The 17,236-nt window shown below is 33.5% G+C and overlaps 3 protein-coding genes across 8 annotated transcripts; 2 read left to right on the top strand and 1 right to left on the bottom strand.

Annotated features, from left to right (window-relative positions):
• Positions 1-1,584: 1,584 nt before the first annotated feature.
• LOC117909345 (bidirectional sugar transporter SWEET2) lies at positions 1,585-6,665 on the top strand. 4 transcript variants are annotated; one of them, XR_004650336.1, is made up of 9 exons: positions 1,586-1,941; positions 2,653-2,689; positions 2,782-2,998; positions 3,096-3,254; positions 3,363-3,482; positions 3,654-3,789; positions 4,113-4,873; positions 5,043-5,087; positions 5,958-6,665. XR_004650336.1 is itself a non-coding variant. In XM_034823356.1 (7 exons), exons 1-6 carry the CDS (start codon positions 1,881-1,883, stop codon positions 3,765-3,767), a joined length of 708 nt encoding a protein of 235 aa, XP_034679247.1. In that variant the 5' UTR covers positions 1,585-1,880; the 3' UTR covers positions 3,768-3,789; positions 5,958-6,665. The 4 variants fall into 4 exon arrangements, 1 of the variants encoding a protein (XP_034679247.1); XR_004650335.1 differs by having other exon boundaries at positions 4,113-4,948; XR_004650334.1 differs by having other exon boundaries at positions 4,113-5,087.
• LOC117909346 lies at positions 5,248-6,430 on the bottom strand. The gene is made up of 2 exons (XM_034823358.1): positions 5,935-6,430; positions 5,248-5,699 (listed from the first exon to the last, which is right to left on the bottom strand). Exons 1-2 carry the CDS (start codon positions 6,403-6,405, stop codon positions 5,655-5,657), a joined length of 516 nt encoding a protein of 171 aa, XP_034679249.1. The 5' UTR covers positions 6,406-6,430; the 3' UTR covers positions 5,248-5,654.
• Positions 6,666-7,185: 520 nt separating the features above from the next.
• On the top strand, positions 7,186-12,789 carry LOC117908437 (protein FLX-like 1). 3 transcript variants are annotated; one of them, XR_004650195.1, is made up of 6 exons: positions 7,186-7,338; positions 8,000-8,616; positions 8,721-8,884; positions 10,537-10,613; positions 10,984-11,131; positions 12,102-12,789. XR_004650195.1 is itself a non-coding variant. In XM_034822016.1 (5 exons), exons 2-5 carry the CDS (start codon positions 8,018-8,020, stop codon positions 11,074-11,076), a joined length of 933 nt encoding a protein of 310 aa, XP_034677907.1. In that variant the 5' UTR covers positions 7,187-7,338; positions 8,000-8,017; the 3' UTR covers positions 11,077-11,429. The 3 variants fall into 3 exon arrangements, 2 of the variants coding, with proteins under 2 accessions (XP_034677907.1, XP_034677908.1); XM_034822016.1 differs by lacking the exon at positions 12,102-12,789 and having other exon boundaries at positions 7,187-7,338; positions 10,984-11,429; XM_034822017.1 differs by lacking the exons at positions 7,186-7,338; positions 12,102-12,789 and adding an exon at positions 7,361-7,644 and having other exon boundaries at positions 10,984-11,386.
• Positions 12,790-17,236: the final 4,447 nt, after the last annotated feature.

Here is a 17,236-nt window from a genome sequence, read left to right as displayed (position 1 = left end):
ATTAAAATAATAAAATTTCAATTATCTTTGACATGAGAGATTTATTTATAGTTGAATACTCTTATGAGGTGTTTTGAAATTCGAAATAAATATTACTGGGATCACTTTCCATGTCAAAGAAGATAGGCAATGTATTAAATATTTATTTATTTAATTAGTATAGGAAATTTAAAGACGGCAAGTAAGTGTCGTTATCTCCTCTTTGGACTAAGATGACTGTCTGTTTAGAGGTGGATTGAATAACAAATTAATTGATTGATTAAAAATTAAGAACACATTTGTCTCCATTTATTATCTTAATTAAAAAAAATGAAACACAAATTTTATTAATTTTTTCAAATTTTCCTTCGTTTCCCTAGGGGTAGGAAGATGATGGATTATCAATAATCCCATATATTTTTTTATACAAATATAGTACTTTTAAAAGAAAAAATTGATTTTGATTCATTAATTTTTTTTAAATATAAAAAAATATTAACTTTTATAAATCAATTTTATTTCTATCTATTTTAAAATATATATATTTTTCACTAGTTAAATAATTATTTTCTAAAACAATATTTTACTATTGTTTGAAATGACTTTTTATTTATCAAGTTAATAATATTTTTTATTTATTATATAAGAACTGATTTGAGATTAATAAATTATTAAATTTAAAAATATAATTAAAACAAAAAAAATATAAAAATAAAATATTAGTTTTCATTTCGTTAAATCATACTAATAGAAATTATAAATCCAATAAATAGTTGAAAATACAATGAAATGTTTTTTTTTTCTTTTAAGCTTTTTTGTTTAAATTGTATTTGATTTTAAATTTCATTGGTTTTAATTATATTTAATTTTTAAGTATTTTAGTTTTAATTGTATTTTTTTTAATTTTTTTTTTAAAATTCTTATTTTATTGTCGAAGTAAACCAATAAAATTTTTATTCAATTCTATAATAAAAAAGAGAAGAAAATTATATTTATATAATACAAGATATAAAATTAATATTAGGAATTAAAAAAATATATTTATCACTTAAAAATTTTGAAGAATTTTTTAAAAATGATTTTTACATCATATTATATAATAACAAATTTATAATATATTTATTTGTTAGATACTTTCATCATATTAAAATGATAAATGATTTTTTTTATAATTTTATTTAATATTATCAAGTAATATAATATTTTAAAGAATAATGGCTTACATAAAAATTCTATATATTTTAAAATATTTTAAAATAAATAAAGATAAAACTAATTTATGAAAAATAATTTTTTTTTATCTTTTTTTAAATTAGTGGGTGGAAATCCACTTTTTTATGATTTTAAAGGTGGAATTATATTTTAGATGGGGAATTATCCCTTTTTTTAATTGAATATTTATAAATTAATTTTTCATGAATTTTATAAATTGAGGAAAGAATTAAATTTTGTAAAATAGAAAATATGAAGTATTGGATTATCATGCATTTTATTGATAAATTCTGCCACTTGGATGAAACGTTGATATGTTTCTTAGCCAATAATTAAAAAACTCCTGGGGGGGACAGTGCCAGCTATTCAACACATGTCCAAACACACCCGTTCTCCCGGAAAAATGTCTTAACTTCCAGGAAAGACGAAATGGTTTTGGGGAAACGCACGCCTCTTAACAAGGCTAACAGCAACAAAGAAGGGGGACATGGTTGAAAGGCCCACATTTTAAGAAGTTGAAAAAAGCCGACAGCCTCTTGTTTCTTGATGTAAACGCCTTCTTTGCCCGAACGTTGTAAGAGAGAGATGGGTGTTTGAAATTTGCATGTGGGAGAAGAGAAATTTTGGGTTCTGAATTTTGGTGTCAAATTAAATTGGGTTGGATCTTGTACGTGGTTTGGATTTGATTGATGTCTCGTTCTCTGTTGTTGCCAGTCAATACAATTTGCAAGGATGCAGCTGGAGTCGCCGGTGAGTTTTTTTTTTTTTTTCATCTCTGTCCCTGAAGTTATCTGGGTTTGTTACGGAAGCAGCTCCAGTTGATGGGTTTTTCTTGATTTTGTTGCTGAAATGAAAAATCTCAACTTGCGGGGATAAAATAGTACCCATAATCCATTTTTTATGGTTCCATTAATTTTGGTATTGATTTCTATGAAATATCCTATCTGTTTCTTATTTTGAAAGATTATTTATTTATTTTTCTCTCTTCTTATTTAATTTTTTTTTTGTTCAATATGGAGAGTACTTTCATCAAATTTTTATTTGTGTTTGTGATTTTTTCTCTCTGGTTGTTAGTTTTTCAAGGTTGAATCTTTCGTTTGTTCTTTGTGGTTATGCATACTGACAAGTTCAGAAAATTGGGGAATTGATTGTGGATAAAGTGACTTCCAAAAGAACCAAGTGGGGAAAACTTGGAATAGAATAGAAATGCATGTTTAGGGAAAAAAGAGTGATATGTTGCATTTCTATATTTCTAATAGTCAATATTCTTTCTTATTTATTTATATCTGAGTTATCCAAATGGTCATTTGTAGTAATTATCCCGTGTTAAAACTAATTTGTGAATGTAACAAATGATTCATTCATATTTTCTGTTTGGCTTGCTTTATGAGGAAGTGGGGTTATTTGAAGAATAATTCAAGAATTCTGTTCACAAGGCTGATGTTTCGGTGTGTGTTTCAGGGAACATCTTTGCTTTTGGGCTGTTTGTGTCACCAATGTGAGTTTAACTTTATGTTATTTACTAAGACAATAAAATTGACAAGATGGTTCATTAATTTTCTCTATTATTATTTTTCCATAAATTGACAGACCTACGTTTAGGAGAATCGCCAGAAACCGATCAACAGAAAGTTTCTCAGGATTGCCATATATATATGCTCTCCTAAACTGCTTGGTAACTCTCTGGTACGGCACGCCCCTCGTATCTTATAATAATATAATGGTTACCACAGTCAATTCAATTGGAGCAGCCTTTCAGTTAGTCTACATAATCCTCTTCATAACATATACCGGCAAAAGGAAAAAGGTTGTTTATTCTTTCAGAATTACCCAATCTTGTTTATGTGGTGGAGTTCTTGATAGTCCTTTATGTTGTTCTAAGATGTTCATTCATTTATGAGCAGGTGAGGATGTTTGGGCTGCTGATGGTAGATATTGTCTTATTCTTAGTCATAGTTGTTGGGAGCTTGGAAATAAGTGACTTTACCATTCGGCGGATGGTTGTTGGGTTCTTGAGTTGTGCTGCTCTCATATCTATGTTTGCTTCTCCATTGTTTGTAATTGTAAGTGTTTAAAGCAGTTATTTCATTCTCGGTGGATGGTGGGTTTCCTTAAATTGCTTATTTCTTATGGACTGCTTATTTTTTTCTTCAATTATGTCTATTTGGCAGAATTTGGTGATCCAGACAAGGAGTGTCGAATTCATGCCATTCTATCTTTCTCTTTCAACTTTCCTAATGAGCGCTTCTTTTCTTGCTTATGGAATTTTGAACAATGATCCCTTTGTTTATGTAAGCTTCCTTACCTCTTTCACTTTACATTTCTTAAGCTTCTTTTGTGTTGCACAAAATTTGCACTTATGTTTTCCAACAAGATGGATGCATTATATGTAATGCATGTATGTATGTAGGAATATATACACTCCCTTGTAAACATCAATTATCTGATTGAATTAATTTCAGGTCCCAAATGGAGCTGGAACCGTTTTGGGGATTGTGCAATTGGGGTTGTACTCCTACTATAAAAGAACATCTGCAGAAGAGTCTAGAGAACCTTTAATAGTGTCTTATGGGTAAAAGAGCATATAAGCAAGAAAAGGTAAAAACAATTTTTTTTGCCCTTTCAGTTTTAGTTGTACAACTCTTCTACACTCTAAGGTTGTTGCATATGATTTTGGATGTTGGTAAATTGGGATGGAAAACCATTCTCAATTCTTCCTTTGCACTCAACAGTATGACTTTTCTGAGTCTTAAACATCCTCCTCGAGTACTAATGGCTACTTTGTAACTTTTGTCATTGAAGAAAAGGCTGTTGCTTTGGCTTTCTCTTCCATAGATGAGTAATTTGTCATTGTTTGTTGTCATTCCCTAACTGCATTTCTGGGACGGTTCTGTTCCTTTTTATGTTCTGTTTGTGAATAGGTAAAATTGGTGTTCTTTGCTGCATGAAATAGGAAGACAAGGCTGGAACTGAAGGATAGTGAAACGTGCAAACTTGCTACCCACAATTGTGCTTTTAGGTCATTCTTCCTCCTTTTAGTCACGTGTGCATGTCTCTACACAAATAAGAGCATGTAAATCTCTGGAACTTTGTCTTCCAGTCTTCTTTTCCTCGTCTTTAGTTTTTTTCCTTTCTGTTTTGGCATTGGAATTATGTTGTAAATATTCAAACATTTATGTGATTCATTGATGGGCTTCATATTGTTGAAGCACCATTATTAAAGCATTATACTCCCTTTGCTAGTTGGGGGCAATTGCTAACCTCTCTTTTTTATTAGTTTTTGCTCTTTTCTATTTTTACTGTTTTCACCTATTAATTGATCCATTGCCTCTTCATATTTTTAGTTGATAAATATCTCCTTTGTTGTATTACTTCTTACTTCTTGCTGCTTCCTCCAACTTAATACCAAAATAGATTAATACACCCTTTGAGTTTTTAATATCATTTCTTACTTGTTGCTTATCTGAAGAAGAGCGGTGATGGAACCACCCATGAGAAGGTAAAGATCTAGTGGTTGTTGAATCTGCTAATGTGAATTTTAAGATGTGTAGTTTCTCTTGTTGAGGAAATTAGTTATCTCTAGATCATGCAAGTGTACTTTTGCTTGATCCCCTAGATTAGCAGATTCAAAGGCAGAGGTCCGAACAAAGAGAGTTGCCTTCACTTCTGAGTCCTCTGTGAGGTCTGAATCCTATGCTTATGGACTTGAAATTTCCTTCTTGGTGGGTTGTGATTATTCTCATCCCCCCTTCTCCTAGTGAGAACATCTCTTCTACCCATGCTCTGTTCTTGATTTTCAAGATTATTGCATTATTCATCAGTATAAATGAAAATGGAACTTGCTTTTCCAGGACCAAGATCTCCAGAAACTGAGGAATTTAATCCAGAAAACAAAGGTATTTCCCTTGTATTTTCCTGGAAGTGCTTTAGAAAATATTTCCTTCGTGGATATGTTCTGAAACTCAGGCTTCAGTTGCTTCCTGCAGTAGTCGGAAAAAGAAAAGAAAACTACAAATTTACACCATTTACCGGCAACCTTCTGGTTTTCTGGTTCTGTGTCCCTTGCCAATTTCTTTACTTTGCTTTCTGTTCGGTTCCTTCTGTATATGGGGCACTGCTAGATTCCAAGTTGCATGAGGAATTCCTCAAATCAACTCAACTCAACAAGCCCTTGTCCCAACTGGGCTGGAAGCAAATCTTAAATAAATGCCCTTAGCCATTGAAAAGATGTGGCATCTACATGCCAGGCATTCTTTAAGATTGAAGTACACCTCATTTGTATAGTATCGAATAGGAAGAAACTGCTCATTCAAGATGTGTGAAAAATAGTGATTGAGCCATTTCCACAATGTTTCTATTAGGGTTCTTATTGTAGAGGAAAAAAAGACCATACACTCCCCAACTAAAGTCCCCACTCTCTGTTACAACTGATGAGAAAAAGGAAAGAACAAAACTAGAGAAATCTACAGCAAGTCCCTGAGAGTTGTTCTCACAACAGATGTTTTCTCCTGCACACAAAAAACAGAAAGTGAAATTAGTGTAATAATTGGATTTGATCAGGTGATGTGCAGTGTGATTATTTGTACTGAAAATTGTATGCTGTATGCTATATCTGGTTTTGCTTGAACCTGGTCTGTTTGATGGTGTATGCAATAACTCATTGTGACTGCATTTTCAATATTGAGATGTGCATGTTTCCAGGTTTTCTAGCTAAATTCTTCTCCTAGATCTAGTTTTGCTCACCTGCTGTATTGTTTCTTTATCAGGTTGATGGAGTGGCTGGCCTGTCTCATCATACAGAATCAGCCCGCTGAATCGAGGCAGCTCACACTTCTCCCCCATCAGTATCGGTCTCTGCCACACTGGTGAGACTGAGTTATGGCTCTGCCACCCCACATCCCCCTCATACCGCTGCACCGCCAGCAGCGGCAGTGGCCTCTCGTCCCATTTGCTGGCTCCACTCCACCTCACTGTCCCCATCAACACCCTCTTTATGGACCCCCAACCACACCCTCCATCACCCCACTTCTTGCTGATCATCGACTCAACCCCATCGACATCCTCCCCACCAACCACCTGCCTTCTCCGGGCTCTCTTTTTCAGTGCGACCGCAGTGCACACTCCGATGACTGAAAATGTAGTGCAGACAAACAGGAGGGCTGCTTCTTGGGTTGACAGCTTCCATTTGTCCTCCAAGCTCCACAATGCTTCCATGTCTGCTTGTGAGAGTGTGGGGTAGTGAGTGAGATGAGAGTTTGTATGGATTGTATGGAGATGTTGTGGAGTTGGTAGCAGTCACATGAGGGTCACCGCTAGTGGGGGGTGTTGTTGATTTGTAGGATGGCCTTGTGGGATAGCCGTTGCTGGCAAATGCCTCCCACCGATTGAAGTTAATGTGGATTCACGAGGTACCCAAGGTTGTGATAAAAGCAGGAACATGAATGAATAGAAACAACTTGAAGAGAATCTAGACAGACTTTTTTGGGTCGAGGAATAAATTTTCAGGCTAAAAGTCGTTTTGGTTTTTTTTCATGAATCAATGTTTTATTTAGAAATATTAGAAACGTTTTTTAAAATTATTTTTAAACACATTTTAAATAAATTTAGGCTTTAAATAGAAATTATAATATCATGTTTATTAATAAATTAATAAATGGATTTACCCTCCAACTCATCAACCTTCAATTATCCATCATAAGATTCATAACTCCTTTTTTTTTTTAAAAAAAAAAAAAAATTAATGTTTTTTTCCTTTTTAAATTTAGAGTTTATTAGAAAATTTTTTCATTTATCTACGCTGTTTATTGGTAACGCTTTTATTAATAATTATTTTTACTAAAAACGTTTTTAAAAGGATTAACAAAAGAAAAAAATTAATAGATATACAAATTAAAGACAAGGTGAATAATTATTTTCAAATTAAATTTTATAAGAAAGTTAAGAGAAGTTCTTATATTTTAATCATTCGTTTGGTTGCTTCTTAATTACTCCAACTGTCAGAGATAGAATTTTCGCCATTTCTCCTTTTCATTTCCCGCCGATTTTATTTGCTACTTTGCTCCATTCAAAATATTTTCCAGGTTTTCTCACCAACCAAACTGCCCGTTAGGGTTTATTGTTCCTCGCATCTCCCATTTCTTCCATCTGGTATATAGTTTTTTTATTTTTCTGTTGATTCTTGCGAATGTCGTATTTCTGTTGATCTTATTTTACGCCCCTCATGTTTATTTTTATTTTTTTTCCCAAGAAAGAAAAATTTGATTGAAGCCTCCATTTGCAGCCTGTAATATGCATTATTCATTGGGAGGATTTTCGATGAAATTACTTTCCATGAAAAACATAGCATTTAGAGATTTGTTTCGTTCATTGTTTCAGGAATGAGCTGTGGATATAAGTCTCTTTGTATCGATCGAATGTTCTTGTTTGATCCCTTGTTGCTTCGTTTGTTTCCCGGTAAAACTAAAGTATTCACTATTTACAGTTCAAGAAAAATGGAAGTTGAAGGGTAAAACAGTTTCTGGCTTAGGCCGGTTGGGCTTATTCTGTTTGGGAAAAAACAATGGAATATATAGAACCGGAAAATTTCTATGCTTTTATTTTTTGACTTGCTTCATTTTAGTGGGAATCAAACAGAAAATTGGGATATGGTTTTCCGTTAAATTTTGTATTGCTGATTGAATTTTGATGTTCTTGATGTTAACTCTACTACATTTGAAGAGAATTCATTTTATCATAAACCAAACAGAGCATCAGAATGTGGCTTTTCCATTAAATTTCTCAATGTTGATTGAATCTTGATGTTCTTTAGGTTACTACAGTTAGAAAAATGTCAAGAAGAGATCGCCGACCGCCATTTCCAATGAAAGATATTCCTCATGTACATGAACCCCCATTTGGCAGAGGCCTTGGGCCAAGGCCCCATCCCAAACTGCTAGAAGGAATGAGAGCAGCCCAGTTGCAAGAGTTACAGTTTGGGATGGGTCATAGACTGCCACCCCCTCACCCTTGGGTGATTGAGGAGCATCTAGCAGTTCAACAGCAAGAAATTCAAGGTCTGCTTGTTGATAACCAAGGGCTGGCGGCAACCCATGTTGCACTGAAGCAGGAGTTGGAAGCTGTTCAGCAAGAGTTGCAGCGAATGGTGCACTTTTCGGGTATGTTGCAGGCAGATAAGGATGTTGAGATGAGAACAATGCATGAGAGGTTGGCTAAGATCGAAGCAGACCTTTGTGGGATGGAGGTTATGAAGGCTGAGGTCCTTAAAGTTAATGCTGATGTTAAGGAGCTTACTTTGGCAAGGCAAGAGCTCACTGGAAAGGTCCAAGTAATGACCCAAGATTTGGCTAGAGCCAAGGCTGATTTGCAACATGCATCAGCTTTGAAGGAAGAAATTGAGAGTGTGAAACATGAATTGCAGCGAGCAAGGTAATTCATGATAGCATGCTCAATTTTTATTTTGTGGATGGCATGTAATATGCTTTTCTAGTGGATTTTGGATTATGATAATGACATGTCAACTTGGTATGTAGAGCTGCCATTGAGTATGAGAAGAAAGGATATGCAGAGAATTACCAGCATGGTCAGTTGATGGAGAATAACTTGATCTCAATGGCCAGGGAGTTGGAAAAACTTCGTGCAGAGCTTGCAAATGCTGATAAAGGAGCAAGTGCTGCTGCTTCTGGTGGGAATCCAGGTATCTGCTTCCTTCAATGTTATTTTTCAAATTTAGATTTGAATTCAAGAGGGTGAATATACAAGAGAAGGGAGAGATCCACTTTTAGAGAGGCCACATATTATGTAGAAAAGGAAGTTTCTCATTATAATGCAGGGGAGTGAAAGTAAAATGACAGACAAGGAATGTGAAAAAAAATTCCTCAAAGCACTACTTGGAAACAAGTGAACCCTTAAAATGATTAATTCCTAAACATCTTTTCTCCTGTCCATCCTGCATATCCATGAGCTCATGGATGATGAGTGGACATACTAATGATTAATGCTGAAAGCTTTCACATTGGCATTCAAGTCTCCCCCAGCCTTGGAATCCTAAAACCAAAAGAAATGGCAAAGATATCCGGTCTCTGCTTGGTAAAAGCCACTTGACCTTTGTGGTCTAGTGAAGATAAAAATGTTTGCCCCTCATTGTTGCTACAGATCCTCTCAATGCGAATCTGTTGTAGGTTAATGACCCCAACTATTACATTTAAGTATAACATGATCTGATTTGCAGAATCTGATGTTTGGCTTGGACTCTTGGCTCAAATGGTAAGGAACTAGAGTGGGGTTGTGGGAGTTCCAGGTTTGAGTGCTGGTGGGAAAAAAAGAGTGTACCTTTAAAAGAAAAAAAATGCAGAATCTGATGTTTCAAAATATTGCTAGAAGGAACTAATATTCAAAGAATTTTCCTATATTTTCTCCCTAAAATAAGATCATTAGTGTCTGCCCTTTGGGAGGTACTTAAATGATGGTTTGTGGGTTTTATAAAAATGGATAACCAAAAAGAGATATAAAAAAAGAACCACTTGGTTAAATAAACTATGTTTTTTGAATAAGGAAAAAGTGAGTACATGTATAGCATGAAGAAGGTAGAGAGATGAGATTTTCATGATGGCTTCATTAGGGTATTCAGCAATCAAAATTTCTAAGAGTAACCTTCAGGAGTAGTTATATGCAATTTGACAATTTGAGCATTCTTATACTCTGAGAGATGGAAGAGATGTGATAAAAGCAAAGAAAAGCACAAAATTGTTTCATCCATTAAATTCTAAAACACAAATAGTTCAATTCACTGGTTGTGTTTGTTGTTTGACTTTCAATTCACTTAATTATCGGTGTTACTTGAAATTTTCTCCTGATTTAAATATTTCTTTTTATAGTATTTGAGTATTTTAGTATGTATTTACACCCACAATCAATGTTTTTAAACTGGAGAAGAAGTTGAATAGGTGGAGAGGTTGGGTCCTTTTGAAATGGCTTAGTGCAGTCTCAACCAAGTCAATCATATGAAATGTGTGGAAGGTAGAAGAAACCATGGAATATTATTAGTTTACATGAGTTCAACCACTTCTTCTCACATGTTTTACAGTTGGTTCTTACCACTTACCAGTTTAAAGCGTATGAATTATTTCACTCAATTTATTGTTGCTTGTGAGGTAAGGTGTTAGGGCTAAAATCAAATTAAGCTTTAAATACATCATTAGCCCCACTATCTAACAACTTAAGCTTTTAGGTCAATTGGTAACCTGACAACATGAAACACATTAATTTCTTTCCAGAACATTTTCCTTGCTGTAGCTTTGATTATCATTGTTGTGAACTTTGGGTTGATTCTTATTCCTGCCTGTGCAGGTTATAGTGGAAATTATGGCAACCCTGAAGCTGGATATGCAGCAAATCCTTATCTTACAAACTATGGCATGAATCCGGTGAGTTCCATTAACAATAAACTATACTGAAATCAATTAACTTGATTCTGTTATCAAATAGGAAAGGGAGATAGATTAATTATTGTTAATGTATTTTCTGCCAAAAAGGAAGTTAACAATTAACAATTACTTAATTTTTTCAACTTGATGTGCCGTCTGTCATTTACGGAGTGGGGGATACTATCAAAAGATAATTGGTCTGAATATATTTACTGCCAAAAGGTAGTTAACAATTAACAACTACACACTGAAATCAGTCAACTTGATGTGCTTGCCTGTTAGGTATTTCTGTCAATCAGCCTATAAACACATTTGTTCAATTTTATCATGTAGATATTGTTTGAATATATTACTTTCCTTCATATGTTAGGTACCAGCAGGCGCAGAAAGTTTTCCTCAATATGGACCTGGACCTGGTTCCTGGGGTGCATACAATATGCAGCAAGCTCAAGGACACAGATAGACTAGTTTGCATATAATGCTATGCTGTCGTCTCTCGTTTTATACGCCTGCTCCTGGTATTTTGGGATGCAACTTATTAGATGTTTGAGTTTGAATTTGAAGTGCTTCCTTATGATGGATGTTTTGGGAAATATGATAACTCTCGCTATTCAATATCCTGCATGAAGATACTGGTTATTCATATTCTTTTGGTGGTCCAGTATATTTTTGTTGGCTTCATATTTTCTGGTGCAAACTGAACTCTTTTATCTTTTAGCTCAAAATTTTGGGCTTTTCTTTTTCTCCCATATGCATGAATTTTTTTCCCTTCATGATTGTGTGTGGAAAAGAGCAGATTTGCTCTTTGAATTGCAACATTTTTGCTACTGTGCTGAATTTCCTATGATATGCTGGAAGTGAAGCACTGCAGGAACTGAAGTGGTGGTCCGCTTCTTGGAGTTTATATAAAGTAATCTGGGAATAGAATTTACTACGTTACTATTTCTGGCGAATCTCAAGTGATCTTACACTCCATAATAATGGGGACACTGTGGAGCTTGGTAGCGGCAGATCTACAAGACAAATTAAGGCAGTATGTTCCATCCCACAGGATTTTTGTAGTTTTCCACCTGCCAAAAGTCCTGACATTCCTATAGAATCAGATCACCCAAACAGTTGGAATCATAGCTCTCTGCCATTGTATATGCCCCAGGTTTCCTCCTAAGACTGGGAAGCTATCACCATCATGGAGAGGAAATGCCAACGAAAGTAATGAATCTCTGCCACAAAATTTGGGTCAACTATATGAGCCTATTTTACCATTCTGTTATATCTAGGGACATTTTTGGTTATATCATTATGTCAACACATTTTCTGGACTACTGTAGCTCACATCTGTTTTGATTCTTCTGAACCTTTTCATTCTGATGTTTGCTCTTGGCACTTTCAACTTGAAATATATCATGGAGTCACCCTTATAGGCATTGGTCTTCATTGTGCATGGTCAAATCATCTCAACTTCCCGTCTTCCTTTCTTCCTTTCTTTAGGTGGTGCTGCCAGTGTTAATGCCTACACACAATGAAGAACACTGGAAAATTCATTTTCCTAATGGTCTTTATTATTCTCAACTTTTGGTATTACTTGGGTGCTTTCCAAGGTAGTCAAGGATACCTTGAGTAGTTGGCATGGACTATGGAGGGATGCTGAGGAAGGGGAAAAGGAAAATATGGCTTACAGCCCATGCTGTTTATTTTGATGTGTTTGGAAGGAATGCAATAAATGATGGCTTGGATGGATGTGAATTGCAGCTGAAAAATGTGTTTTTTGAATTCTTTGTTTGAATGGGCTGAAAGATCAGTAGATGGAGTTCTATTATTGCTTTGGGCATCCATCTTTTCTGCACCTAAGATTCTGTGGCCTCAGTCATGTGAGTAATTGACAGTTTTATCTGTCTATTGGTTGGAAGTCTGCTAGCACTATATTTTCGCTCTGTTTTTTTTTGTGGTATTTGTAGCTCTTGAAGAGTTCTAGATCAATGAACAGTTTGCAAACTTTTGGACTTTTAGTTCCATGCTGGTGCTTATGTCCGGAGTTTCCAACAGGGAACTATCATTAAGTTTTCAATAACTTCATACAGAAAAGGGCTGTCTCTTATTTGGTTTTAACTACCTGTTACAAACTGGAAGAGCTGGAGAATGAGTTTACTTGAGTGGCTGTAAATTCATTTTGATGATCTCTCTCCCTCTCTCTCTCTCTCTCACACACACACACACACTCATGCGTGTTCTATGAATGGCTAGGGTAAAGGAAGGGTTTTCTTTGAAAGAAAATATTAAACAAATCTAAGTTTACCGTGTTAGGAACTGTGACTGGTGAGAGACCAGCAATGAAAAAAGAGGAGAGCAAGTTGTTATGGGGGCAGGCCATTGGCTTGTGGGATAGAAATGCCTTGTTTCTTCTTCTTTCTTTCTTTCATTTATTTTTTGTTATTTGTTTTAGGTGGGCTTATTTTGTTGGTTGTGGTTCAAGGAGGAACTGTGAGCATAGAGGATAGAAATGCAAGCTTTTCTTTCTGTCCTTTTCTTCTTTTCTTTTTTTTGTTTTTCCTGGGAGAAAGGAAATGTATCAATGTCTCGTTTCTTTTAGAGGTACAGCATGCAAGTGTTGAGGGAATCTTATGGATTGCATGATGTAATGCTGGTCAGTGGTGAGGAGTCAAGACATGTCCAACAGTGGAAGCTGCAGGCTGAGTTTCTTAGTGAAGTAAGTGATATAACCATCTGAACTTATTATCTTGTCTCACTTTCCCTTTGTAAGTTGTGCCTCAAGAATATATGTTGAAATCTTGTAGAGAAAAAGGAACATGTATTTTTATTTTATTTTAAATATTAGCATTGTTCCTTGTTTCTTAAGTTTGATGACAACAAAAGCATGGATATCTGTTTTGATTACTGTGGCTGTTTCAAGATTTTACTCAGAATTTTCTTGTCTGAATGATGGTATGGAATTTTCTTTCTTCCTTCTCTTTGGGAGTTGGGATAGATTAGTTAGGCATTAATTGATTGGGTCATATTCCAGTTTGTCTAGATTGTATTCCTAGCTGATAAATTGGTTGAAGGTTTTCAATTCAGCTATGAGTACAATTATTTTCCTCTCTTTAGTAGATAAACTGAAGATATTTCCTATGGACGTCAGCATGTTGATGTAGGATTAAATTGTCACTTCATTATTATCACATGCATGGTTAAGTGGGCTGCAGCTATTTCTACTTTCCTCTTTATGGTAGTTTTTCTCAGAAAATAAAATATTAGAAATAAAATTTTACTAATTGATAGATTTTAAAATTACATGTGGGTGGCTATGCATGATTTGTGCGTGCTAAATGTTGGGAAGTTTAAGGTGGCTGTGTTGGTTATTCAAACAGAGGTGTTAATGGTGATACTAGTTAGTAGTTGGGAATTTTAAACTTAATGTAAAATGTCATTTTGTCTTCACTGGACATGTTGAGGTATAAATTAGAAGCAAAGAATGCTTTACATAGGAGCATTTTTGGGAAAGTATTATTTGACTAGGGGGAGTTTAGAAATGTTGATGAAGCTGAGGTTTGAATTATAATTGCATAGATGTAAATGTTCTTATGTGCAACCTTATTATTGGGACAAGAAATGGAACTTTAGTAACTGAGCATGGCTGAGCTTCTGAGTCAAAGCTGTTTGTAAGAATAGTGTTCCCTATGTACAAATATTACAATCAGAAACAGGTTGGTAAAAGCCTCAATTTCACCCATCATAATTGACTGACAGATATCAAAATTTCTAATTGAACGGTAGTTTTGTTCTTCCAGTTAATCCATGGCAGTGCTTCATGTTTGGAAATTTTGGGACTCTACTTTTCTCAAATGGAATTGGATGTCTGAGAGCTTCATGAGTAGATCCACTGCCCTGGGCTTTTTTCCTTTCATATCCGAGGGGTAATTTGGGAGTGTGTAGTGGGAATATAGATGTTAGTTTTGTTACTTAAGAACTCATCTAGTATGTTTGCTCATGTATAAATCCTGTGCAGCCTACTTTAGGCTATCTGTGTGATACACTTATTACGGTAAACTTTGTTGTTTTCCTATTAGCATCCATCTACTGTCTTATGTATGTTTAAGGCCAGTGCAGCCTGCTATTACTTATGCATACAATGTTAAATAAATTTAAATTTTATATTTTTGCTCTTTATTTGATGCTTGTTTCCATTATAATATTTTTGTCCTCTGAGAACTTTTTCATTAGCATGATTGAATGTGAGTGTCTACTTAATTATTTCTTTAGTAAGCTATTTGTTGCTTTTAACAGCTAACAAAAACGTTATTGTTGATTTGTAGAAGTGAAAGGTAGTATCATATGTGACTTAAGCACCTAAGCTATCTTTTATTTTATTTTATTTTTACTTTTTTATTTTGTACTTAGGTACACCAAATTCTTTTCTGATTTGATTGTTGTATCTCATCAGAAGGGTTGTTGCCCAAATCTTCTTTCTTTTGGAACTGAACCATTTATGTCTTTCTTCTATATCATTTCTTTTTCTCAATTATTTTGGGTAGTTTCTAATATGTTCTCATGTATCTCTGGTATTTACTGTTTCAATCCCTAGGTTTAAACCCTATGCTGCAATAGCCAAAGGACTTCTGCTATTACTAGTATACGAGGGTTATAAGGTATTTAGTTTGTTAATTAACTTTCATTTATGTCTTTCTTCCGTATAAGTTCATTTTCTCAGACATTTTTGGATAAGGCCTGAACTGTTGTTTCAATTCTAGGTTAAAACTCTAATAACCAAAAGACTTTTTCTATTATTGGTATTTGAGGATTATGAGGTATCTCCATATGTTAATCAACTTTAAAAATATGTTTTGTTAGCATGATAGGATAGAATAAGATATATATATTTTAAAATATACATATTTTAGGATTTCATTTCAAATGGGATATAATATTTTTAGATATTATATTTAAAAGAATATGTTACTCCAGGGCCATAGGTTTGTGTAAAGAATAAAAAAATAAATAAAAAGATGGATTGTAATTTAATGTTTGATATTTATTTAAATAGTATTACTTGGAAATTGTTTTAGAATTTATCATTTGAATTTTGTTATGTGATTTTTTATTTCCTTTTTAATAATATTTATGAGTAAAAGATGTAAAATTTATAAATAAAAGAATTATATTATATGGTTAAATATAAAAATGAATTTGTGAATGTTACTCTTTCCCAAGCTAAATCTTTTGGATATCGATATATCTTTCACAGTATGGTAAAAAATATTTATGGCATGATCATTATAGTTAAAACCTTATAAATAGGGTCATGATTACTAGAATAATATAATTTCTAAGTTTAACTTTTTTATTTATTCTTTTTTATTATACCTTATTTTTAATAAAAACATTTAAAAAAAAAAAATCTATCATATGATAATAGTAACTTCTGCTCCCAAATACTGCAGTCAAAAGTTATTACTTATTAGACCATTAATCAATAATTTCACTCAAAAAAATGGGAACAATAAATATTATTTATATTAATAAATAAATCAGGAAAAAAACCCATCTAGAATTTTCAATTTCAACCGCCTCCCCCGGTTCATCCTTTTTGGGTAGCAGCCGCTGGTCTATCCTTTTGATCTCTGAATTATGCAAAGCAGCCTCCTGTCCTTTTTCATTCATTTGAATCTTAAATTAGTCCAGTGCCCTTGTCTAGCCGTCTTTGACGGAATAAACAATAATAATAATAATAATAATAATAATAATAATAATTAAAAAAACGACGTAGTGATGGGACCTCCCAGCTTCCAATCCTGATAACTAATCCTATAATTTTTGGTCTAAGGTTGTTTGAATAAATAATTCTAATTGAATAATATTAATGTGACAAACAAATTAATATGGTAGTTTTGTTCACCTTGACTGTTTATATATATGTATACTATTTTTGCATTAAAAAATATAGTTGATGAAAGAAATTTCAAATTTGGTTAACCTCCATAAAGACGGCCACATGACATGGTTCATTGGTTTGAAAAGTTGTTGGTCCTTCCATTAATGGGGTGATAAGCTAACCCTATGCCCATGTGAGTGGTCTTTTTCTAATGATCCATACCAGACAAGAAAATAATGCTGAATTCAATAATTGCACTTAAAATAATAATACTATGGGGAAGCAGGATGAGACAGCTGTTTACTTTTCAATTTTCATTAAATAATGTTAGTGAAGCACAATGGATGTTTTTCTTAAATTTTGTTTTAATTAATTTGATGTAAATAAGAATGTCTTTGTAAATTATTAAAATACAAATGTAGGTGTATTGAGACATGAGAGATATGAAAAATAGTTCACGTTTTGAAGAATCCGGAAAAACAATTTTTGAAATAATTGTTTTTAAGATTTTTTTTTTTTTGAAACTTAAATGTAAAAAACAGTTTTCAAGATTATTCTTTTAAAAAATATATATTTTTCTTATTTTTAATAGTTTCAACCATATAATTGTTTTGGAAATTAGGTTGAGAGTATAAATATTAAATACTAATGATAGTTTTAATTAATTCTTTTAGATATTAAATTGTGTTAGAAAAAAATGGAAGATAAATAAATTTTTTCACATGAAACCTCTAAATTCCTTGCCCACCGAATGATT

Source organism: Vitis riparia, chromosome 19, assembly GCF_004353265.1.
Source record: "Vitis riparia cultivar Riparia Gloire de Montpellier isolate 1030 chromosome 19, EGFV_Vit.rip_1.0, whole genome shotgun sequence".
Taxonomy (NCBI): domain Eukaryota; kingdom Viridiplantae; phylum Streptophyta; class Magnoliopsida; order Vitales; family Vitaceae; genus Vitis; species Vitis riparia.
This window is presented reverse-complemented; position numbering and strand designations above follow the sequence as displayed.